This window comes from Neodiprion fabricii, chromosome 2 (genome assembly GCF_021155785.1).
Source record: "Neodiprion fabricii isolate iyNeoFabr1 chromosome 2, iyNeoFabr1.1, whole genome shotgun sequence".
In the NCBI taxonomy this organism is placed as follows: Eukaryota; Metazoa; Arthropoda; class Insecta; order Hymenoptera; family Diprionidae; genus Neodiprion; species Neodiprion fabricii.
The window spans coordinates 31,048,235-31,075,492 of record NC_060240.1 but is presented as its reverse complement, the minus strand read 5'-3'; the positions used below and the strand labels follow the sequence as shown (position 1 = coordinate 31,075,492).

The 27,258-nt window shown below is 41.4% G+C and overlaps 1 protein-coding gene across 3 annotated transcripts in view; it reads left to right on the top strand.

Annotated features, from left to right (window-relative positions):
- The window catches only part of LOC124176683 (leucine-rich repeats and immunoglobulin-like domains protein 1), a 308,596-nt gene extending 283,457 nt beyond the window's left edge, over positions 1-25,139 (top strand). For all 3 annotated transcript variants that reach the window (XM_046558264.1, XM_046558263.1, XM_046558262.1), the window contains one exon: positions 18,078-25,139. In XM_046558264.1, the coding sequence (XP_046414220.1) occupies positions 18,078-19,631 (1,554 nt within the window). In that variant the 3' untranslated portion in view covers positions 19,632-25,139. The remainder of the gene's footprint in view (positions 1-18,077) is intronic.
- Positions 25,140-27,258: the final 2,119 nt, after the last annotated feature.

The following is a 27,258-nucleotide window of genomic DNA, read 5'->3' as shown; positions in this document are numbered from 1 at the left end:
GATGGTCGACGGGAAAAAAGAGGGGTGAATTGTATAGCTTAATAGCTTATCGTTAGACACGTGAAACGTTGAAGTTTGCGGATCATCAAGTTTTCACAAAGCTTTCGTCGTTTCTAACAAGTTAGTGCTTGAAATTGAACCGCGTCTATATTTCACGGGTGCAACGCAGATGTGAGGGCGTAAAATGTTAACGATGTTCTTTTAGCGTCACGGATGTATTTTCATGAGAAATGAAGAAAATTGTACACGAAGAAAAAAGCAGTGACGATTCGTTTTGCAAGACTGTGCGCAGACGTCTTTAATTTCCTGAAATTACCTTTTCTCCACGCTCATAGTGTTCTAGTAATATTTTTTTTCCTACTAACGACTCAAGTATCGTTGAAGAAGGAATAAAATGAAAGAACGAAATAACGGAAAGAAAGGACCTAACCGTACATGAAAGGTGGGTGATTATCATATGAAAATCCTATTTCCTATCCCATAATTCCCTCTCTCAATCGCACACTGCAGGGTGAAGATGAGCGATAAAAAGCCCGCGATAACGTTGGAAACCGGTGTGTAAGAGCGGGTGGCAGCAGGGTTGTTCAAAGTAGATTGAAGTGGTGAAGATGAAGCGCGTGAAAAGAAAGGGGGGGTCGTCACTCCGCAGGGTGAGCGAACGGGTGTGCTGTATAAACGCAGGGCGGACGGACAGATGCGCGAATTGATTGGCCAGTGTCTGATCAACGAACGAGGGTCGATTCGCGGACGAAACGGGGTAGTTTATACGCCTAGGCGTACGACGATGATCCGCGCAAACGACGCAACATCGACTAACAGCGCCGATAGAAACGCGCCGCAGACAAAGGGTGCGGCAGAATGCACCGCGTGTTTGCGTAGTTTGAGAGTATATTTATGCAAAGAGAACGGGAACCAGAATGAGAATGTAAGAGAGTGCGAGGAAGGCGTATTTATCGCTGGTTTGTTGTTGGCTCTGCTCGTGTTGCGGACCACCACTCAGGGTGCAGGACGAGGACGATGATGACGCCGGTGGGCGAGGGTGAAGTGAGATCGTCGAACCACTAGTCGCATTGTTACCTCGGGGTATTATTTGCCACTAATCAGAAGGAGGGTCGAGGGTACCGTGATTGCGGAATGGTTCGAAAGCGGCACTAAAAGTTCATCCACGGTGGTAGTGCTGCCAGTGACAGTGACAGCCTATACTACTCGTCTATTCCCTAATTCGTGGACCACCACCCTGACGAGGGGTCGAAAGCGGGAAAAACTCGGGGTGGCTCTGCCGGAGAGAGAGAGAGGAGAGAGAGTTAGTTAGCGAATGAACCGAGTGGCCGCCGTCTGATGGCCTCGTCGCCCTGCGGAGTAAACGTACGTTCGTGACGTAATGTTTTGGACGATCCTTGTTTTTTCTTCTCTCCTCTAAGGTTTACCGCCACTGAGGGAGGGCTCCTCGTGCAGGATCTTCGTTCGTTACCGAGGACGGGGCTGTGTGTCTAATGCTACCGGCTATCCGTCGAGGGTGATCGTTATCGCGGAGGTTGTTTAATATCTCACGAATGTACCCACCCCGAATAGATAAAAGAACTTATACTGTCGCTTCGGGGGTAGGGCCATTTTTTTAATTAGTCGAAACGAGTTTTCAACCTGTGGCACACAATGCGGAGTATATAGGGCATTATGGACCGATTCGATCTGACCACGATTCTCACCGTTTTCACCTCAACTTCCACGTGTGGTGTTTTGTAGAACATCGAAACAAAAATGTATCACACAATTCGCAGGTTTCACGTTTGAATGATATAAAAAGTTGGCTTTTTGGTTATTTCACGGTTCGTGAAATCACTGTTTGCAGACATAATTGACTTTAATGAAATATACGTAGTGATTTTATTCTGAATAAAAGAATATTCAACGCTTCAAAGCCTAGAGCGAAAATGAACGCACGTTGAGTTTGAGAGATACGATGTGAACAATTTTAAAAAAATTACCAAGTTGTATAGCGCAGATAAAAATGGAACAAAATAGATTAGCTGTCAAAAGAAACCGCAAAATCCACTCCTGTATTTCTTCTTCGCTTACCTTTTTCTTTTTCGCCCTTTCGAAGTACGGAACCAGTTGAAACATAAATAAAAATTGTAAACTGCCGAGCAACTAAACATTTATGTTTCATTCCAATTATTTCATTCACACCGAACATGTCTAATGGAAATCGTCATACTGCAGGCAATTGTTCATAATTCATGCACGTATTATACATGAACGCAACGCGTAGGTGTAATACAACCGATAAAAGTGATTGCTGAAATGTTGCTAATGTGATTTTGGCGCTAGGCAACTGGGATTTACCTAGACACAATGCATCCGTTGAGCCGTTAGTAACTTTTCGTACACCGCGTATTGTCCCGGTTCGCCATTCCCCCGATCCATTCTCTCTCCCCTCTCTCTATCTATCTATACCACCCTATCTCCCTATTTCTCCCTTCCTCCCTCTGCTTCGTTCCCTTAGCCTAAATTCCCCCCCGCTGTTTAGGGGTGCGCCTAATGCGAGCTGGATACAATTTATCTGAATGGTATGTATAGCTGTTGTGCCTCAATACCTTGTCATGACTAACTGACTTTCCCTACCTATTGACGAAGACAATATACGAAACGTTGGATTCATCCGCGAGTTGCGTGAGCCGCGTGATAACGGCCGATGGGTACTAAAATTTATTTAACACTTTTCTCCTCTCATTTTAACGCCGCTCATATTCGGCAGCGTCAGTTTTTTCGCGCGAAACAGGGAAAGAGCTTGATTTTCAATTTATCATTCGTTACGATTTGCGTAAATTTAACGAACTCGAGTGTCTCTTAAAAACATAAATTATCGAATGTACGCGTTATAAAAAAAGATAACTTTCGAATTTCTGGAAAAATTTTCAGGGATTGCCAATACGGTTATCGGGTTTCGTATAGTATTCTGTTAAGTGAACGTAATTGTAGACCGTTGATATTGAAAATGTAAGTATGACGAAGTCGCTGTAAATAGTGCATTAAAATTTTCTCGAGAAAATATTGGAATGAGAAAAACGAGAGTGAAAATGAAACTTGGATGCGCTGCACGTGCTTCGGTAGTTAATTGTCGCTGGTTTCGTTGACCCGGGTTATTTCCTACTAGTTTAAATATTGACTTTCCGCCCACATTGTCGTCCGCATCGCCACCGTCGACGTAATTTACCCACCGATTTAACCCCGGACCTTGTTCCAAGAAATTTTCTTCTCATACTCTTTCGGTAAACAATAATACGTGAACGAAAAATTCAACGCACCAGGAATCTGCCGGCTGTATAACATCACGCATCGAACCCTCCGCCGTATTATGCGGTATAACCGACCCTTTCTATTACATAGCTTTACCCGATCACGGTGTGTGACCGATGACGTCATTTCCCGTGTATCTGGCTCTCCGTACGCCCGACCGCGTTACCAGATACGTCACAGATTACGAGAATAAGATCATAAATAATTGTTTCGAATTACCCGTTTTGCATATCGTGGCTGCTTTTCTTTTATTTTATTTTGTATTAATTAACCTGACTATTGTTCTTACATACGCAAATCGTTTCCTTTGATTTTTTTTTCTCTTTCTTTCAGCGTTGTGCTCGCTTCCCTTTCTTCGCGTCGAAAATTTTTGACGTAAAAATGTGTGCTATAGATTTTGTTCCACGTTCACACGCTCCTTTGATTCTTTATGGAGGAGGATTTCGTTACTGTACGTCGTTGAAAAAACTTGTAAGCGTAGCTCTCCAAGTTTCGAACTCCCTTGTGCGATGGTGCGGACCTTTTATTTTCTAGATTTTTTTTTTTTTTTTTTTTTTCTACCCTCTTACCGATTCGACGATGACGGTAGAATTCGTCACCGGATATGGCAAAAGAGTTAACATTTTTCCCATTACCCACTCGTTCCGAGGTCGGCCATGTTTCATCTCCCGGAAATTACCTGCCATATTATCACGCGAGGTACCGCCAAACCAAAGCTTTTCGACCCCTGTCACACGATTTAGAATCGACAGCCCAGTTTTAATAGAACTCGACGGAGAGAATCCCAAAATTTTCGGACTGTCGTATACGTACCTTTACGCGGGTCAGAGAATTCATCAAATTTGTACCCTTATCGATAAACTATTCAAAGTTAATGCAAAAAATTGCTATTTCCTGCATGGACGACAACGTCATTCACGTTGTGCGATTGAAGTTAGTAACGTTACTGCCACGATGCATGTTCAGGAACAAACTCTACTTCGCGTCATTTAATTGGAATCGTTTGAAATTAAATGAATCACGTTGAACCGAACATATAACACGTAGTCGTTCTAAAATTGCACAATAATGAATTTCTTCCCGATGTTTCGCGACGTTGACGTCGAATCTAAAAATTCAAGCTGCAGTTCCTTACAGACTTAGACGCGCGGTAGAAACACAAATTCTGGTTGTACCCTGAACGCGTTGTCGCGTTGAACGAGGTGACTGTTTCTTATCAGGCATCGAGTATAGCATCCGCGGTGAGATGTACGTGTCACTGTACCCTCAACTACCGCGGCAAAGTAACCTCTATTTTTAGACCGCATGTACCGTATATTTAACTTATGAACTCACACTCTCTCCGCGTACCACGTTCACCATGCGCCGCGAAACTAGTCGACGCGATGATGCGGTTGCGAGCTTCTATCCCGGAGGAGTGTGCGTTGAGAGTTTAAAGGACGGCATCGTCGTCGTCTTGGTAGTATCCGCAGTCACGACACCGCGCATGCCGAAAGACGCACACCGTACGTTACATATCGCGTATCCGACGCAGGCTGTGTGTACGAACCACGTCAGCGATTAGTGGGTGTCGCCTTACTCCCACGTAGCCTCGTCTCGTGATTCTTACTTTTCTACATGCTCAACGTTTCTCTCAGTCAGCTCGTTTGACGAACTCGTCGACGAAAGCCAACCGTCCGTCGGCGTCGTTTCGTTGCGCTTCGGTGACGCTTTCCATCATTGAAACCGTATACGCGATAATCGGAGAACGGTAAGCGGAAGCACGAACAGTGGTCTTCTTATACGCGACGTGTCGTACGGGGGATCGCTCGATGACGAAACTCTGGCGTGACTTTCGTGTCTGCCTCGAATTTTTGGGCGTTATTCCTCGAAGTTATCGCTTTTTTAGTCTTTGTTCCCATGCGTCTATTTTGCGTCGAAGGGACGAGGAATGGAATTGCTCGGTGAAGTGGGAGGCAAAGAAATCGGAAATAAGAGGCGTTCCGGACAATTTCATATCCCGGTTCAAAAACCACTTGCAACGACTTACGGCCTGTCGTGTCTTACCGAAACTTGTTGGAATTTTGAGCCTCGAACTCGCGAAGGATTGCTTGCCACGTCTCAAATCACTTCTCCTCACCTCATCTTGCTCGGATTTCGCTATCGCCGGCCATTTCGTTTATAATATTATGACACAGCTTTGAATTTCCTTTAATCATTGTTGGTATATTTTTTCACGAAAAGCCGTACCCAGTTGCAAATGGGCGCGGAGCTCTGCAAGGGTTGAAATTGTATTATAAAGTCGAATCATATTTGAGTCGGATTTCCATTGGCTAGTCGCTCGGAATCCTGTCATCGGCGTGTATTTGCGTATCGTTCTGAATTAGTGATGGGTGGGTAGCCGGTTCAAAAGCAATATCGGCGATTCGATCGTCGACGGGAGTAAGTAAATTTGCCAAGACTTGTCATTATACGCCCGAAATCCTCGTCGTTCTTCGGCTCTCTCGCTCCCGCTTTACCGCGCACGCTCTCTCTGTCTTCGATTCGCGGGAAAGCACTTTCTGCTGCCAACCCCTGTTTACAACCCGCCCACCCTAAACAGGAGAGAGCCGCAACTTGAATGATAAATGTGTCTTGCGCGTATCATCAAAGGCCACCCCATTATTCATTTCGGTACTCGCCCATTCGCCGCTCATGTCTCTCTTTCTCGATAAGATAGATACTTCTACACACCGCCTACGTAACAATGAAGGATTGGTTTCCTTCCCTACTTCCTTCCTTCCATCCTTCCTTTCTGCCAATGTGGAAGATAAGCATAGTACCTACGGTATAGGTTGAAAGAGTTGAAGGAAGAAAATGGATTTAAAAAACGCGTCGACTACGCAAAAATTTACTTGAACACTGTTGTCGCGTTAAAGTTATTGCATTTTCGTTTCTTTGTTATAATTGAGACATAAAATTTCAAGAATCTATGCAACGAGGGAGAGAGAGAGAAAGAGAGGGGGTCATGATTAATTCTGATCACGATGTATAAGTCTGTTGTTAATCAATCTCCCGCGAAGGGAAAGTTGAGCTTGGGAATGTTGCGGGAAGTCGATGGGAAGGATTTATTCCCGAGGATGAGAAGAAAAGGAGAGAAACTGATGGGAGGGGAGAGGAGAAGAGAGTTCTGGTTGTCAGTCCCAATTGGAATCCCAAATTCCGAAAGTTTGGCTGGTTGGTGAGCGCGAGCCGAGGTGCCCGGTTGAATATTTTGCCAAGTTGAAAGAACTGTTATTAGGAAAGTGAAGCTCGGTTGGAGGGAAGCAAGGAAGGAAGTAAGAAGGAAAGGAAGGAAGAAAGAAAGAAAGAAAGGAAAGTCGGTCCGTCGGTTGGCTTTGCCTCGCGAGGAGAGAAAACGGAAAATCAATAGCCATACGAAGAGAGGGAAACCCTTTCATCTATCTGAAACACACAACCCCGACCAACCAAACCTGCCAAAAACCCTCCAAAACGACCCAACTCACGACCAAGCCAAACGAACCACTTCCACGCGTATCTTTGCTGACTGTTTTCTCGCTGTTTTCCCCTCTTTCTTCGTTGCCATTTCGAAAAACCATTTTTTATCCAAAAACTTGGTCCCATGTCGCGGTCGATTCAAATAACGAAACGTCTTCTCGAGTAAATATTGAGGAAAGGAGAAACCGTTTTTGGTAACATCGGAACAAAAACTTGCCAAGTATATAACTTTATTACAGTTTTTATACTTTGTCCAACGTTAGCATACACGCATGTTACGCGTATGCGTACGTACTCTACAATTATTCGCGACGAAAATTTGACATGCAACTGTCCGCATAGCGGCGACCCCATAAACTTTTATTGACTGATTGTTACCCTGATACCCGTGGCGCCGGGGGATGAAAAATAGTATAGGGGGAGGCGTTGCTGCGCTTGCATCTGCTCTTGCACAGCAGCTTTTAGTAACGGTATAACGTATAGATAGTCGGAAAGGCGGTTGGCACCAATTTTTTTTTTTTTTCCTCGTGTTTTCCTCCCGGCGGTACATATATATTTATGTTTCAAAAAGAGCAACGGAGGAATACGTAATTAATTGACGAAAATTTCTCTCACGCCCAACGGAATTACCGGTTGCTATTTTATACTTTCTTTTTTCTTTCGACAAGTCAAATTCCCCCTCCTCTTCACGAACAGCCGTCGCGCTCTTGACATTTTTTAATCGACACACCCAGCATGCACTTCGACCACCTGGCGTCACCCGCTACTCTTTTCGCCACCCCATGCGTGCAATGCGCTTCCATTATAAGCGTATATTGTACGTACGTGCTTCAACAATGCATGTCTCTACATGCCTGAGCTTATACACCCCCGCTGACCCAGATTTTTATGCATTAAAAAATAGAAAAATGGTCTGCCGAGGCTGGTTACCGCGACTAACGTCCGTGCCGTCATCTTTTCCATTCTCGGGCTTGAAACCGTCGAGAAAAGTTTCGAGAAACGAATGAATCGCGCACATCGCCGACGCCTCGCGGCGATCGAGGTGTGCTCTTGAAAATTCATCTCTCGTGTGGAATTTTAATCATTATTTTTATATAATTATATTTTATATATATATGGGAATGGGAAGCGGAGAGAAACGAAGTGACTAGGTAATGTGATAAAATTTTGAAATATAATACAGTGAAATGGAAATTATATATGTAGAGATGCGCGTAGACGGAAAAGACTAGCGATTATGCAAAACTGGGCAACTTTTTGTCATCTAAGCGTAATTCAAACGCCGCGCGATAAACCCGAAGAGGAATCTATACCCACCCGCAGGCACGAGTCGAGCCGGAACGAAACTAAAGAATGATCGTGGCGAATCCCGCGGTAAACGAAAAACCATTAATCAAAATCTACACGGCGTCACTGAGTGTGTATCGCTGAAATCAGAACAAACGTTTGTCTGCAGACACGTGCGATGGTTCCCATATTAAAAGTAGATATATCATACAAGTTGGCAGCAACGCGGCTGCTTTATAGCAGCCAGCAACGAGACGAGTTGGGGTAGGTATGCAGGCACGTCGTTAGTTTAACAACTTCCTACGGGAAGAAATTTATCGATATTCGTACCTTGAACGCGTAATCCATATAGACGCACAGAGTACCCACATATTTATCCTGTTTTGATCGATTGCGTCGCTGAATCTTCCGGCATAACCGATTCAGCGATTCCGTGCATCCGAGTTGTACGTTATATACCTGCATCGTTATAGTTGTATATAAAACGGAGTCGTCGTTCAGTGAACTGTGAGAGAAAAGAAAGAAGGAAGAAGAAAGAGCTCGCCTCTCTTGATCGGAAAAGCTAAATCAACGTACTGTTCTCCGATGATCGTTGTTGCAAATCGCGGTTCGATGGAAAAGAGAGCGGGGGAAAATAAAGAACGGAGAAAGGAAATTGCGAAGGTAGAAATTGAAATCTTAAGAAATAACCTTTTGTGTCAGCATCGAGAGAAGCCTTGTCCAAACGGTGATTATTTTATATCTTTCTCTTGGAAATTATCGATCGATTTGTTAATACACGGGGGATAAGAATTGCGCGTACGCGATTTTACTTATTTATTGCTCTTTGTAACGACCTGCTGAAAGTATCAAGAATAGTAACACGGAGAACGTAAATTTGTTTGTCAAACTGTTGTATCTCGATGTACCCGTGATTTGTTTGTTGTCTAAAACTTTGTTATATTTTTAACCAAATCAGAGCTAAAATTAGAACTCTTTAGAGTCGAAAAACCAATTTAATATATCCGATCGATTCGTACCGAGCATAAGAATATAAATTTACGCTCGGGTATATCAACATGTAATATTAAATAGTGAAAATCCATTTCCTTGCCTAGTCAAAGTACGAGATATAAGTATTTACCGTGTTACGCGTCGAGAGCGTTACTTTAACTAATGAAAAAAAAAGAAGGAGCGCAGAGGGCGCATTTGTACCTGCTTATGTATGCATTACGTTATACATGCGGAAGAGTATTCGTGGGTAAATTTAATATGCATGTATGTACGTATGGGTTTGTTTGCAGTATACTTGAGCGTTACCCCCAGTGCGTCTCGCTAATGATGCCAGAGTTCATTTCCAACCTGGTAATTAGACGTATCTCCCAGTTTTTATTACTTCAGTTTCAGTGCCCCGGCCTAATCCCTTTCCTCGTTGAGTCAGCTTTTTACACGACTCAAACAAAATTCTTCATAACTTCGTCCATTGAGCACGAAAATGTAAAATCGGCTTTTTCTTTTTCCGCGCAGAAAATATCTTACTCGTCTATATCGTAATCTTGCAACAAATTTTCGTATCTTGCTCTATCGTCTGGCGCAACATTGGAATCTCATTAACTCATACAAATTATTTTTCTAACTTTTAATTTCATCAATGAGATTCCCTCAGTTTACAAGTTAATAATTACACACGGCGATCGACGCTCTTTTACGTCTTCGTCGAATTTTGTTTCTATTTTTGGACCAGCGGTATTTTTATCTTTAAATGTGAACTTCCGCGGAAGAAATCTGAAACCTCAGTCAGTACATCGATCGAAAATCACAGTTTCGCACAACAGTAGCATAATATCATGATGTAATTTCATGGTTTCCCAATCTTCGGTATCCACCTGCCTACATTGCGGCTTTGACATAAAATACCTAAAAACCGTTACGTGTAGCCGAATTGACCGTAACAAGAAGTCAGCTCACACACGTGTTTCGGAAAAGGCAAAAGGCAGCAGCAGCAGCAGCAGAAGCAGAAGCAGAAGCGGTATTGCGTTCGGTTAGAGATAAAACGCTACACGAGGTCGAGTAAAATAAATATTGATCCCAAGTTGAAATACAACTCGCGCATTGCCCTTGGGCAGTCTGACGCCGGTTTGTAGGCTCTGATCTGGCCTGCTCGCATCTCATCTCATCCCATCCCATCTCATCTTATCTCATCTCATCTCGTTTCTGGACCGCAGCATCAGCGTCGGCGTCGGGAGCGATAGCACGAAGATTCGGAAACATACTGTTACAAAGGGTGAAATCACCCGTTTTGCCCCATTTTTAATGATCTAGTAGTCATCATAGGTAAAAGACGTTTATAACCTCTTACGTCTTTCAAAAGAATAAGGTTGCTGCGTCAACCAACATTATTGTAAAAACAGTCTTGTTTCAGACTTAAAACCAGAAACACGTACACTGCAATTAAAGCTTTTTCACGACATTTATTTACGCTTTTGATTTTGGCTTGATAATCAAACTCACGAATCCATATTTATTTCCGCAACGTCCAACAACGTTACCGTACGAACGAAATAAGAAAGAAATTCCGTACACAACGTGTCGAGGCTTTTACGTATGTCTGTTTTTTTTTTTTTTTTTTTTTTTTTTTATAAAATATCAATCTATTCGGACGTTTTTAACACCAATTTTTTAACCCAGGTTCGAATAAATTTTTATTCAGACACACGCGCATATGTGATGTATAGAAAATGAAGCAAAGCCTCGCGGCTTACTCTGCAAAAAGCGACAGAAACTTGTCGACGCGTAGGTGAACCTGTCGATTGGCTTTCGAGCCTAAAACTCCGCCTCGCTATCTGCAAACTGGCTTCATGATTCTATATTTAAACCTGAGCCGGTGTACAGCGGCTTGAACCGAAAGGAAAGTAATTCGTGAAAGATTTTGAAGAAAAAATTACGGGTCCGTTTTTCTTTGATAAATTTACAATCTTGTTTGTAGTTTTGTGCACTTTATGCCGCTGCTCTACCGCGTGCAAGAGGGTAGAAAAAATTCTGAACCACATCGGATATTATATATTTGATACGGAAATGCCCCCCGAAGTTGAATTTGCAAGGCGAGATGGGGTTGACGAATCCCTAATTTCTGAACTCTAACTCTGGATGGGGAATTTCCCAGCTCGAAACTCGTGATTATGGCTACCCGAAGGCGGAAAGGGAATTCGGAATTTCCAACCTGCTGTAACTTTGTATTACACGACACTGCGTGTACGCAAAATGTTTTGACACATCCCGCGTAACTTACGATATATAATTTCCCGTGAGATTATCTGACAGTGAGAATAAGGAAGAAGAGGAGGAGGAGGATCGTGTCTAGTCTCTTTCCTTTAGAAATAATAAAAATACGTAGCATGCAGCGGTACGTTGTATGCGGTGGTGCTTCTAGAGGCGCATAAGCCACGTGCATTATACATTAGTTGGAGGGAAATTAGAATCGACGCTGACACGAATATGAATAGTAATTACGGTTTATTAACGGACGAAAATATATGGGGGATAAGTAACGCTGTTACGCACCGTTTCTTTGCGCCCTTCGACCCAAATAGACGGGGGACAATTATCGGTGTAACACGCGAGCCGGCCATTGATAAAATAAGGGTCAAAGCAGAAAACGAGAGAGGTTGAGTAAAAAGGAGAAGAAGGACAGAGATGAAATTGTCTCGGTCTTTTATCTGACCTCCGAGAAAGTACGACAACTTCAATTGAGTCTCACACATTGCTGGGCGAGTGGAACCTTCGTTTTTTCTTCTTTCTCTGAGAGAGAATTCGACGATGTTTCTATCTCTGATCATTCGTTGGTTTTTTTCCATTTTCTTTAGCTACTCGGGGCTTTGGTTATGCGTTATAAATAACCTTCGGGAATAATGTTTTGTAAATTTCGATCCATCGTGTCAAGATGAATTTGATTATCACTGATCGTTTATAAACTTTTCGAAAATTGCTTCAAGTTTTTCTACCGTTGGTTGTATCGGCAGCAGCACAAGCCTTGTTTGAAAATAAATATTTGTACCGACGATTGTTCCACTTCCAAATTATACACCCCCTCGCGAAATTCGTTATCTTATAAACGACGTGTGATATTTAGGTTCGAAATACTTCCGTACGTAGTGTGAAAAATGCTAACGTTCGAGATAACCGTTTGCCGTCGTGTCTAATCTTGTTATTCTAATGCGAGTTGAACGACCTGATACGTATCTCATTTGTTTCCGTATAGATTCTGTGAGCCGTATGCTCCGTTCGGCTCGCAGCTATCGGTCAATGTTTATTCAACAAACAATTGTACACGGACATTGTTACCTGCGTGAACGTTTACACCGCGCAGCATTCGTGCCCTCGTTTCATCAAAGATTACAAACTGACAATGAGGATAAACGATTGGTCAACTCTCCGTCTCACCTACCTGAAATATCCGTGATTAATACCGTTTTATCGATAAGATTAGACGACAGAGCTCGCAGGTGTGTGATTCGTGCTTTTACTTACATTACGAACTTGCCATATAATTTTCCTTCTTATCAATAAATAAGATTACAAAGTTTATCTTTCGACAGCCTCGGTTTCTCACAACTTCTTTATATTTATTTATAAATTTTTCAACTTACACTTACACAATACGTGCCTATCGTCGCGTACGTGTATTATATTTATACGCATACTATCCCATATAGAACTATACTTACATTCCGATTCGCAAAGTTAACCCGATCTCCTAATAGACACGTGAGTCACTCGCGGAAAGCAGACTCAATCTTAACTTGTATTTCGTGTTTTTTTTTTTGTTTTTTTTCTGTTTTATTTCACTCTATCCTTATCTTGCCGTGCTATTTTGCCACGTCCACCTCACCGCAGCTCGCCTTACTCACGTAGATCTACACGTGCGCTACTTGCTCGCTATATCTACGAGAATATATATATATATATATATATATATGTATGTGTATATATGCATATATGCAATTCATCCGCATGAGTACATATACGAAAGGACACGACGATCCGGTGAGGATGGTTCTCTGTTCCTCAACGAGACTGGCATCGGCTGCTCAATTTTACTCCATCTTTACACAACAAGCTCCGAAACTCATTCGGTTTTCGAAGTCATTCTATTTATTCATCGATTTCTTTTTTCTTCTCTGTTGTACAATTTCCTTTTTCCTCAATCTCGGATGGACTCGTCTCTCTGGAGTGTTAAGAATTTTTTATCTGTTTTATTTTGTCTTTTTGTTATTCTTTTTTATTAATAACATATGTAGTTATACTTTTTTTTATTTGAAAGGAGTTGCGTATATTGTACTTAATTATGCGAGATTAGCAAACGGAATTCGCGGTATATTCAGCGTTGCTCAAGCAACTTGTATAGTGCAGAAAAATATCCTGAAAACTCTTTGAATCTAATGAAGATAAAGTTGGTGACGTTACTGCAACGATACATGTTTAGGAAAAATCATTACTTCGCGCTCGTAGGGATGTCTGAAATTTTGTAAATCATGATAAACAATAACATAATCATATTTTTGAAAAGCCAACTTCTTATAGAGATCGTTCTGAAATTGGGCAATAGTAATTTTTTCCCCGATGTTTCGTATACGTTTAACGTTACTCGCTTCAGTCTCGTTGAATCTAAAACAGATTTTCAATCTCACATATACTTGAATTTTATTGCCGTAAGAAAATAGAATAAGACTGGATCAGAGATTGAATTTCGGTGGTCTAAGTTGTCGTTAAATCTTATTTAAATTTCCATCATTTTTCAAAACGGTATCTTGGCAAGAGATCATCGTTTTCGTTGTCATCTTAAGCTGTGAAACGCGGTTGAACTCGATCCCCGTGAAATATTCACGAATTAAATATTCATGCCCGTTCAACGCTGCTTATTGAAAGTTATACGCCTTGGCTGTTGGCCAGTATTACGTGTTTTTTCGTCGTTTTTTTCTCTCTCTCTCTCTCTCTCTCTCTCTCTCTCTATTTCACCTTGCTTATTTCGTTTTATTTTTCTTCCGTCCCTTCTCCTTCTCCCTCCACGTTTCTCGTTTTCGCCGTGGCAGCATTAGGCGTATTTAAAAAAAAAAAAATTCCGTCCGCGGAGGACACTCGACGGTTTTTGAAGCCGATTGTGCGTCTTCCATTCCACGCGCATCGCATTACCCAGACCATTAGGTACACATCAGGTTGTACGGGAACGAGCGAAGCGAAGATTGTTGGAAATAAAGGAACACTCGGTGCTTCGTGTAGTTATAACAAGCGTGTACAGAGCCATGAACTTTTGTAAACTTGCGGCTGTGAGGAGAAGGTGCTTTTGGTATATAAAGCTGTATAACACGGCTAGGTGTTGCACGCGTTCTCATCTACGAGCGTTTCTTACTCGCCTGTCAGGATTATTTCTCAATCGCTACGAGCCTGCATAAAACTACACGCTTATATGTATTTACAAATGGAGCGGCGTATGCTGGATATGCTCCACCGGCACGGATGATATCTATGGGGTGCTACTCGCCTCCTAGCATGTGGTTAATTTTTTCCTCTAATTTCTTCTTTTTCTTCCTACGCATCTCCGTTCCATCGACCGTGTACCACACGTGTCTTAAAATCCTGCGGAGAGAAGCCGCAAGCTCCTCGGTGCCTGAGACTAGACTAGACTAGAGACTAGACTCGTGTGCGTAAGGAGAAGACCAGTCATCCAGCTTCTCTTCTCTTCTCTTCTCGACAAACCTCCGCTCTATACACGTTGCGGTGTACACATCACGTTCTCGTTTATTTTATTACCTACAGATGCCGCAAGCTTCTCCCACGTATACATATTATACATATACATATACGAGTACATATATATATATATGTACATGTGCGAGGGCCGGCTGAAAAGATTTTTATACCGTGCAACCGCACGTATTCAAAACTTTTTTAAATACTTTCGCTGGAAGTTGAATTTCTAGTTGATCGTTAATACGGTTTTTACGTCAACTATTCACGTCAATTATTCAACTCCATTCGCCTCAATTATTTCCGGGAATCGAACCGCGCCAAATGAAATAATAATAATAATAACAATAATGATGACGATAACGATAATAACAATAATAACTATTTCACAGGTATCCGGCATTATTTGATTAATCCTACAGGCAAATGCGAATCATCCGAACGATCTGTGATTATAAATTATAAATTAATAATTTACGAACAGAGGCACGATACTCTTGAATACGATAACGCTGATGCTGTGGATATAAAATATCTGTCTTGTCCAAGCAGGGTCTGCTTGTGTAGAACAGTGCACGGCATCCGTCCATATCTAAGTCGGTTTGTCCGTGATGCATGGGTTGGCTCGAATCGCGACGTTTGATATCCGTGACGTAATTCTTGGTCCCCGTACGTGCCCGGAGCGTCGGTCCCATTAGTCATTCGACTTACGCCTTGGGGCCCTGTGTCAGTGCGGAACGGAGAACACGTGCGCGGGCAGAGGCCGATTATCCGCTTCGGGGTATGCAGAGCTTACTTAGTTCGCGAATCTCACGTGAATTCGGCGTCCGTTCGCGTACACGTAGAAAATACAACGAAACACAAGGCAACGCGTCACCTGCGCACGTAGGCTTCTTGTTATTATATTTCACGATCTGTCTCTGTACCCCTGAAGCAGTATCCAACATACCTCGAACCTACGTGCGGGTGACTCCCGACTCCTTCTTCTTCGAGTTCTCCACCTTCTCCACCTTCTTTCACGGTGACTTTTTATCGCTTCGGGGAAGAGATACGCCCGCCGCTTTTTGCCTTTTCCTCACTATTCCTCTCCGTGTGTACGTACCTTGTACCGTGTCTTCGCTAGCTTATATACCTTCCAGTCGTATCGCACGGTGGTGGTGGTGCTGTGTGTTTTTAAGGTAGGCATACACTCGGTTTAACTCGCCGTGCCGCCGTGCAGTCACGACTTTCACCGCTATCATATCCTTCGTATAAGGTTGTGTGCGCGGTACGTGTAGTAACCTCTGCGGTGTACAATTTCCATCGGTGCAGCAAGTACCTCGTCTATGTATGTAGGTACTTATCTGCCTACCTCGCGACCCTTCTACCGAATCGTAAACAGAACGGACACGCTTACGTACACGCGTGCAGGCTGCAGAATGCTTGCGGGGTGCCTAACCTGAATTATTCAATCCTTATTCTAACATTGAACACCTTTCCTTTCTTTCCCTTTTCTCATTCCGTGTATTCGTATTTACCCATATATATGTATATATATATATATACACCTTATAAACGTGGCCGAGCTGAGAGTAAATAAAGAAAGGGAAAAGTGGAAGGGGCGAGAAGGTATAAAACTCTACGTAGATACCGTGTGCGATACGTATACTTGGCTTTTTGTTGAATTTATTTTTTATATTTGTCGTATAAAACATCTTGCATTAGCCGACGAAAAACTTAGGAGATATTTGTTATTTTAACTGGAAAGTTGTTCGTTTTATTTTTTTACTTCTCGGTACTCGCGACTAACGACCGATAAATAAAGTGTCAAATTTAGTTTTTGGATTTTACTTGTTGCTTTCGAAGTTTTGTTTTTAGTTATTTTTTTGCAGAGCTTACATTTCTGTCTTACTAGTTTTTGATTTGAGAACAGGGTTTGGAAATTTTCAAATTCATGGACGACATCTTTTAAAATTTCGACTGCAAACTGTATATATGTGTTTAATAAATTGAGCTAATACTCGATATGTTTTTACGACAATCTCGTGCTTTCGCCATAGGCTCCAGAAATTTCTCGAAAATTTTTTACACTCACCTGATAACATGTCACATACACTCGGATAAAGTGATTATCTTCATCTCGCCAAATGTTACAATCACAATTGTGCCTATAGAAGGATTTTTGTATCAAATACAAAAAAAAATATATATAAAAAAAAAAAAAAAAAAAACAACTTGTAACGTAGGGAAAATAAAAATTTAACCAACATTGATGTTATTCACATCGACTGATACGATTGTAGCTTCAGAAAAAAAAATTGTGGATAAACGTAAAAAAAAATCGAACGATCTGATGCTCAGTTTCACGTAATAATCCCCCCCACGTATCGCATGAGAATCGATCGTGAAACTTTTATTATCGTAAAATTGCCATCACATGCGGTTAATGCGAGTAATACGATAGGGCGAAAGTATATACATATATCAAGAAAAAAAAATCAGAAGCGAGCAGGGAAAAAAACTGAGCAAAAATGGTATAGGCTCGTATTTTATATACAAATAGCGGATAACTATAAATCCGATAAGGATATTGGGCTGGGGTGGCGAAAGGGAGGGACGAATCGTGCTGAAAACGTATATCGGCACACATTTTCGCGATATATCCTCCCCCGTTTCGTTCCGTTCCTCCTCCTTCTCCTTCATCGCGGTTGCTGTCCTCTAGGGGTGCTAAAGATAACTAGAGATACGCCGTAAATATATCCTACGCAGGTCTTTCGCAGGTTTAGCGGAAACGCCGACACCATGCTTCTTAACCGCAGATAAAAAATCCGCCAGGTTATCATCCGCAAGGCATCAAGAGCGCGTCTCTGTAAGCATCGGTTGTTGCGGTATTTGAACGAAGAGGGCAGTTTAATATCACACTTGCTTCGACGAATACTCACCTTCCATTTCCTTTCTTCCTTCTTTTTCGGTTTCAATCAACGATGATCTTACATCGATTTCCTATAAACAGTCGTCTAAACATTCTAACGAACAAGCTTTCCTTTCTTCTTTCTGTCCTTGTTTGTTTTTCTCCAAAGTTAAAGAGAAGAAAATTTGAGAGCTTGCCCGCAAAGGAAACTGGAAAGAGATTCGTATTCGTGTATCGTTGGTGACATGGTAACGCTATTGAAAAAAGAAGGGAGAAAAAAGCTTGATCTGAATTTAGCTTATTGCCGTTGCGAGATAAACGTTGCTCTCCATTCTAACTGTTATATGTGACATTTTCCTACAGGCACACCCTTTAACGCTATATTATCTCTTTGTGCTTCCAGGTGTCGAGACGTCACAGTGCCTCGAAGCTGCATCTCGTAATGCTGCTGGCGGCGGTACTGAACTCGGTCGAAACAGCAGCGACCTTCTGCCCGAACGGATGCGACTGCGACGACGAGACCCTGGTGGTCTCCTGTGTCCAGGCGAACCTCGAGGTCATACCAATCGCCCTGAACCCCTCGATACAGAGGATAGTGCTGAAGGAGAATCGGATAAAAATCGTCGACGCTGCTTTCCAGTTCTACGGTGACCTGAGGAACGTTGATCTGTCGAACAACCACCTCGTCACGATACCGAACAACAGTTTCGAGGCCCAGAAACAGCTCGTCGAGCTCCACCTGAAGCACAACAAAATCTCGGCGCTGACCGAACGGACGTTTCAGGGACTCAAGTCCCTGACGGTGTTGAACCTGCGGGACAATTACCTGGAGATCCTGAAGAACGGCCTCTTCACGTCGCTGACCAAACTCGAGGAGCTCGATCTCGGTCAGAACCGTATATCCAGGGTGGACCCCGAGGCTTTCCAGCGACTCGGTTCCCTCAGGGTTCTATACCTCGACGACAACCAGCTCAGGGGCATTCCGTCCCCTGCGCTGAGCCCCCTTAACGCTCTCGCCGAACTCCACATCGGCCTGAACGCCTTCTCGTCGCTACCGGACGACGGTTTCAACGGGCTGAGCCGACTCGCCGTCCTCGACGTTACGGGGGCCGGACTGGACAACGTCAGCGAAGGGGCATTCCGGGGTCTGAACGCCCTGAGGAACCTCAAACTCGGAGGCAACAAGCTGCGGGAAGTGCCGACGAGGCAGCTGGCCACTCTTCCTCGGCTTGAGGACCTCACCCTCGGACAGAACGATTTCACCGCGCTGAGAGCCGGCGCCTTTCACGGTCTCTCGAACCTCAAACGACTCGAAGTTTGCGGCGCGAAACTCCTGACGACGGTGGAACGCGGGGCTTTCAACGACAACGCGAACCTCGAGAGCATATCACTGAACAGCAACAAGCAGCTGGTCAGCATGGAGGACGGCGCCTTGGCCGGACTGCCAAACTTGAGGCACCTCATGCTGCGGGACAACGCCTTCGTCACGTTCTCCGAATCCCTCGTAGCGTGGGGCGAGCTCAGGCGATTGGACCTTGGTGAAAATCCGCTGGTCTGCGACTGCGAGCTCCACTGGTTGTCGGAGGTCCTGGCAGCCAGAAACTCGACGCCGGTGGTATGCGCCGAGCCTCAGGATCTACGGGGCAAGTCCCTGAAGGGAATGGCGCCGGACGAGCTGGGATGCGCCTTCTCGGACCCGAGGCGACAGGCCCTGGTCGCGACCCTGGGAGGTGCCGGACTCGTACTCTTCGCCGGACTGGCGCTTCTCCTGTATTACAGGTGCAGGCGGCGGGTACGCGACGCCTTGAAGGACTACAAGAACCGGGCGATATCGCGGAAGGAGCACGAGTACCAGAAGACCTTCTCCGACGACGAGTACATCGTCAGGGCGGCTCACGCCCAGCAGCAGGCCCAAGTTGCCGCAGGCATAAAACCGATACCGGTTACCGAACTGTAGCTAGAACTCAGGGCTGCGAGCCCCGGCAACGGCGGCGTTTGGTTCCTGCCACACGGTGGAACCACGCCTGCCGATGGGTTCACCTACATCGACGGTGAAACAGCGCGACAAATGCGCAGGCCGGGGACGCTGCCCTGCTCGGGTGTACAACGGGGAACGAGCTCGGCTTCCGGTAACTCCAATACCGGGACCAACAATTCCGGTTCCCTTCACCATCAGCAAAAGCAGCAGCAACAACATCACCAGCAGCAGCAGCAGCAACAGCAGAAGGGAGACGTGACCTGCAACGGTATCAATGGTACCGCACCGAGGATACACCACATGGCGAATCATTCGCTGAGGCGGAATCATCAGGCATCATCCACTGTTCCCGCGCTTCCGGCACGCGGTGGTAACGAGAACGGTTCGCTGGTTGAATCGGGCGGCAGATCGTCGTGCAGGAGTTCGTTGCAAAATGGCATAATACCCGGGCATCCGCCGCCGCCGCCCCGATCTCATCCCCCCTCTTGTAATCAGTCCTCTTATCCGACTCTGACGGTAAACGGTCACACGCCGCATCATCATTATCATCATAGGGAGAGGGAGAGGGACAGGGAAAGGGAGAGAGAGAGGGAGAGGGAGAGGGATCATCATCATCATTATCATCAGAAACACAGAGACGCCCTTGAGCAAGATCTTCAGGAACACCGTGACAGGAATGGGATCATTGGTACTTATCGTGCCTGAAGTGCATATGATTCTTTCGGTCTTTTACGTTCTTTTGTTTCTTTTTTCACTTTCTTTCAACGTAACGAATGACGGCACGTTGCTACAAGTTATTATACATATATAATAAAGGGGTATACATATTATTATTGGATATTATAAGGATATATAGCACATATACGTTGACGCGTTGTTTGTTGCTATCATACGATGCTTCGATATGCGCGATGATGTGAGGATTGAAGAGAAGCCGAGGGTCAGGATAATGATGATGAGGTGCGGAACCGCGTTGGAAACAGAAGACTGAAAGGTAATTTAAACGAAACAAAAAGAAAAGAAAAAATGAAAAAAAAATACATAACAAATAAATAATTTAATGAAGAAAAAGGAAAAAAACTGAAAAAAAAATAAATAAATAAATAAAATAAATATAAATGAGTAAGAAATTTGAAGATTGATAATAGGATAATAATAAGCGAGTAAAAAAAGGACACGTTTAAAAATGTAATAATGCAGTGCGGAATCGTAGAAAGTTAGCTGTGACTGCACACACACACACACACACACACACACACACACACATATACTCCCACAATACGTGCTAGGGTTTTCACTTAATCTTGGACTGTACGTGATAAGAGAGTATACAACGTATATGAATATGTCATTTTATTCTTAATACACGTGTACGTATAATGTGTACCGTGTATACGCTCGGCAACGTGAAACTATCCAAGTGTCGTTATCGCTGGGCGAAGGTTTAACAACCGGTGTCAGATGTGCCAAGGAGAACCTGGAGGGATTATCTCTGACCGGAATTCAACGGGTTGATTTCCGTCGCCATCACGCAACGCGAGCCGCGATATATGCAGAGTTTATAAATACACGTACACGAATACGTTCCGACTGCGTACGTGCGAATCTAATTCAATGCTGATGAGAAATTTACGATTAAACCTACGTTCAACCTTAACTGCTTAATTCGAATCTGTGAGTGATTTTTTAGCGTGTATATATCCTTTTTTTCTTTTCATCTCATTTTCGGACATGGCTTTGTTTCGAGCTTTATTGTTTTATTTTTTATTTACTTACTGTGTTTTTTTTTTCTTCTTTTTTTTTTCTTTAATTGCCTTCAGTGCTTGAGTTGGTTTGAATATTTTACCGTTGTCAAACTTGAATCAACAATAAATCGAAAAGTTTTAAAATTGAAAAGAGATAAAGATACATACATAAAGGGCGTCGTGTAACATAGTAAAGCTGAGTAATAAAATTTATTAATAATATAATAAATAATCGTAACTTACGCATACGTGCGATATATGTATATGTAAAATTGATATTTATTCTAGACGGTCGACCTATTTTCTAAAACACCAATAATTGTCTATTAGCGATTTATAATGAGGAGAGAAAACATTGTATAATATTATATATATACATACATGTATACATAATATAGTTTAGGGTTAAAAAACACAATTCCCTGTCGAAGGAAACATACGGGCCCGTCATAAACGTGTGTAGATATTGCCAGTTGTCGATCATTCCTACATTATTTTTAATTTTTAATATACTTTTTTTTCTCTTTTTTTTTTAACTCGTACATTGCATGAAAAAATCTTCTCATCCTTTCCTTTTTTTGACCGACTAATTTATACTCTGTAATTGTTTTTTATTCGCGCTTACGTGCAAAATTGTTTCGTACGGATATAATTATTTGTCCTTCAATTCATTTTCGTCGTTTTATTCGGCTTTCAAGTTGATTTGTCAACGTTTATCTGGGAAACAAGATATTTTGCATTTACCTATAACGGATAACATTATTTCTTGGCTGGAGTGTACTCGGTGGAATTCCATCGCCATCTTGGGTGAGAAAAGGTGATTGCACCTTGAGCTAAGCCACGGAGCAGGAAGAATTGCGATCAGTGCTTTACTTAACCTGCAGCGAGAATTTTCTCCTCTATAAATGTAATCATGCATTTATTTGTCTTGTTGTCTTTGTTTCCTTTTCTTTTTGGTACTTTATTTTTTTACACATACAATTATATATATATTCTTTTTACGTCAGTCAGATGAGAAGCAAAGGAAAAAGAAACTATCGCTAGGTTTTCTCTGATATTACCTCATGGATTATACAAATTTCACTGATCTTTAGATTGTTTTGCTTGTATGACTGGGGTAAGAATTATATAAGGGGAATAAATTTGAAAAAAATACCGATAGGATACGGAGACACATAAGACTAAATTGAAATTTCGTATTTAGGGTGCTCGTTTAATATTTATCGTCTTTTTGAATAACTCAATTAATGGAAAGGAAAAAGACGTTCGTAAAAATTCCAATGAATAATTGAAAGAGACTATATAATATTCAAACAACAAATAAATTTTAACTGAAATTAAAAAAGTGACTAAATAAATTTATCCATAATATCACGTCAGATTAAAATTGCGCTTCAAAACGATCGAGTTCTTATCTGAAGATCGATAAATGGTTACATCGTTTATTCGGCGTACATTTTTTCTTCATTTATCTTGTCAATCTTCAGCCTGGGATTTTCGTTATCAAGTATTAAAATCGCGTACCGTGTATACCTTAGTTTATATCGTGTATTGCACTTTTTTGTCTACAAATTTTCATACAAAACCCGTTGATATACATAGATAGACAATATGAAAATTCACACGATCTTACATGTTACATAAATGGTATACATATTCAATAGAACAATTTGAATGATAAAGTAAATAAATATATAATACAACAGACAATTATTTAATAAGAAAAAATGTTTTCAATCTTGAAGATGAATCTCAGCATCCGCGGATGTTTGCCATATATCACTGCCGTTGTTTTGCGCATTTCATTTACCAGATAGCGGCATGCAAAATACGTCTTGAATTGCGAGGTCGAGAGAAAAAGAAGCAGAGAACAAATCGAAGGGTCAAAAAATTATGCAAGTATGCGAATAAAAAGAAAATAATAAAAAAATATATATATTACAATATACCAAGTGAAAATTATTATACGAGGAGATGTCGTCTGTGTAAATTTGATCGTTTTGTAATGCTAGTCAACCAATAGAAGTTGAAGAATAAGTCGGTGAAGATTATAATGTTACGATTAAATCTAAAACTAAATTAAGACCGAATGGTAATAATAATAATAACATTAATAATATTAAGAATAATGATAAATGATGAGGATATTAAATTATTGTACAAAATTTATTATTAGCATGAGCGTATAATATGCATTTACGAAACAAAAAATGGAATAAAGATGAAAATTGAAAAAGTAAAATATCGGTCTAGGTTATGATTTATCGTTTGTAACGCTATATTATAAATAAACTACTATCTTTATACATAGGTACGTATTTGATATTGAAATCGGCTCATCGCTCCTATTATATCATATATATTATGAAATGCACACATTATCGTTCTTATATCTATAACAACACTTCTCTCTTACTTTCTTTCGAAATTTTTTTTTTGCTCTCCATTACTTGGTTTTTTCTCGGTGTCGTGTACTTTTCTACATAAATATCCATATGATACTTTCACGCTGCATGCATTTCACTTGAGATCTTACTGCTTTCGCAGATAGCTTTTCTCATTTTTGTAGAATTGTTTTTTTCTCTCTTATTGCTAGAATAAAATTTGCAGAGAAAAGAGCGAAACCTTTTCATCTTTCATCGATGTTCAATAAAAGTGTTTTGTTATTTCCAACATAACAAACGTGGAAGCTCAATATTCTTTAAGGTATTTCAAAAAAGACATATAGTTGTTGTACATTCGTGTAATAAAGCATTATTAAAAAAAAAAAGCACAAGCCTTAACGACAAAGCAATATACAGTCACACTGAACTGCTTGTAAAGATATTTTCAAAATTATATCGTCATATGCTGACTTGACTATTCACGTTCAAAATCGATCTAGGCGATGTTAAGTTGTTTCATATATATATAACATATTATGTAGCCTAATCATTAATTCACTAATTCAGACTTTTGCGACAGCTGCGAATAATCCATGGTACATAACACATACACACATACACATACACATGTGTACGTTATACATGTCACTTAAATTATTATCGTAGGCATATTGAATCTGCTTAAAGTCAATTTATGCTCCGTTATTCTTTTATTACTGTTATTTAGTTTGTTTTTTACCATTTCAAATATCATTCAAAGCATTTTTTCTACAGCTGAGCGATGAATTCTTGTATTCCGTTTTCGCTTCAACTTATGTATTACTTTTTATAAATTATTGAGAATGAAAAATAAAACCGCAATGCAGGGAGCATAAGTCTGACTTTAAACTAGTTTAGTACAGAGCTATTCTTTATCACGCATAAGGTATGTATGTGTATTAAGGATCATAATTTTTACTTGGATTTACATTCTTTACCTGAACTCATCTCTTAACGCTGAACGTATTGCTGAACAAGAAATAAACTAATAAACGATTTTCACATACTCTGCAAATCTTAGGAAGGAAGGACGGAAGGAAATGAAAATTATCGAAAAAACGGAAGCAGTGACGATTACAAAACTTTGCAGTCTCGCTACGGTTTACTTGATTTCTCTTTGCGGTATAGACGCATAGACTACCGAGTCTTGAATTCTCTTATCTTATATCTCATAATCTATCGGTGATGTAAATAGTCGAACGGAAGGAATATATCTATATCTCACTCTTAAGAGGAAAAAAAAAAACTCGAGTTATTCTGTACTTTCGACATAATATAAGTCCACGACTTGGGTGAGCAAATGCAAATACTCGGATAAATAGATAGCTATATTCTTCTCTTGCAATTGCTCGTTCATCTCGACTTTATATATATAAATATATACATAAGATACTAATTATAACTTAAATAACTTTAAAACAGATATATATGTATATCTATATAATATCTATGTAATATATACATATAATATATATACATATATATCTCAACATTATTTTGTACATAAACAACTTTATCGACGGATATTCAAAAATCATCAATAAATCTATATATAAAAATTATAACACTCACTGTCTCCACTCGTGATCCTTGTCACTTATATGATTTCGGTGTGAGGAAATTAAAGAGAATCAACTTTATTTTCTCGGTTTCGGTAAGTGCGGTAACGCCGACTGTACGCGCAGGCAAGTACATGAAGTAGATATACGCGGTAATGTATACGCCTTTACCTACCCGGCGCTAAACCGCAAACCAGATAATGCCAAAATCATAACACCGCTGTGTCTCTTGGCGGGTTATTAAACTGGGATCTGGCTGGGAAACTCTCGCCACTTCCGGAGCTCGGTTTTAGTTGTAAAACCGCACAAAAAAAAGGTGCAATTTATGTGCACTCTAATTACGAAAACAGAGAACTCCGATTAGAATTCCCTGCACATCAGTTACGTCCGTTCCTCCCTCATTCAAACACACAGTACCAAAATGTATAATCAGCGAGATTCAAGGCTAGTTTAGATTTTTTTCATTCATTAACAACACTCAAGCTCCTGGTATGCAAAACGAATGAATTTCGTAATACTCTGACGTTTGTACATGGAAATTCATTCGGTTAAATCTGGATACAAATATGGATTTTGTAAGACCTCGGTTAAGATAAATTGGTTTCATTGTATAATTGTTTGATTATTTACTTGGGACGCTTGAGACTGAAGCTATCTATCGGTAGACGAAAAAGCAGTAACTCTTGCTCGGTGAAACGGAACGAATGGTATGAAACAAGAAATTATTACTCCAACGCTGACTTGTTTTAGTGGGGCATGTCCTGGAAATGGTTGAAGTAATAAGAATTTTTATTGAGCCATCATCAAGTACTACGATGAATCGAGTTTTCTGGCTGCAAAATTCGTATTCCAACGTCGGTAATAGCGGTGTAATTCGGAATGAACGAAAAAGCACGTGGAGTAGCATGAATATGTAGGTAACTGTTAATTGATTAATTATATCTTCCAATGTGGAGTGCATGACATTTTACGCTATAGATATAAGCGCGGAGAAAGTTGTGATTACCAGGGGTGGGAAAATAATTCGTAGAAATTGGAAGTCGCGGAATTAATTGTTAGTCAGAAGCTGGAAAACACTGAGAGAGAGACGCCTTCGTAGAATTCACGTTGTCAGTCGAATGTTTCCCGCTGGTTTGTCGCCAAGGATTTAACAAATTTTCAAAGTACTTATACGCGCGCACGTTAAACTCCCACCTCCCCTGCTTGGCTTATACTTCCAAACCATTTTCTAAAAGTCCACATTTTTTCTCTAATTAGCGAAGTGACCCGCGCGATGCTTGGTAGGTGTAATTAGTTATTCCCACATGCCGGATCCCAGAGTGGAACATAATTACGGATGCCTATAGATGTGGAGGAGAGTAAAAAAGTTGTACAACACGTATATAACTTTATATGTTATAAATGAGGAACCATATCTCATTCCTCCTAATTGCGAGAGGTCGTCATCCCTGATATTTTTCACCAGATTTTCCCCAAAGTACCCCCATCAAGATAAGCGTCAATAATCAATTTAGTCGAGGCTCGTACGTATGGATCGGAGACGCAAATTTTTTTTTCTTTCTTTCATCTCAACTTTTATATAATATACGATTTCGTAGACAGATAGACACGGATGTCTAAAGGATTCACAGATATCGTCGCTGCAGTTTAGCAAGGGCGTAGGTGCGCATCTAAAGTTTCATGGAACCTTAATTCGAGCAACCACAAGCGGCGGAGAAGCGCTAATATATATGCAAATGAACTATTTGATAAATAATTCAGTTTTCAGTTGAGCGTTGGGTTAGGAGAGGTTACGATCTGCAGCTGTAATTTACCCGAATTAACTTCACTGGTTCCCCGGCTCCTTCGCTCCCTTTTCGACCTCGGAACCGTCTTCAAC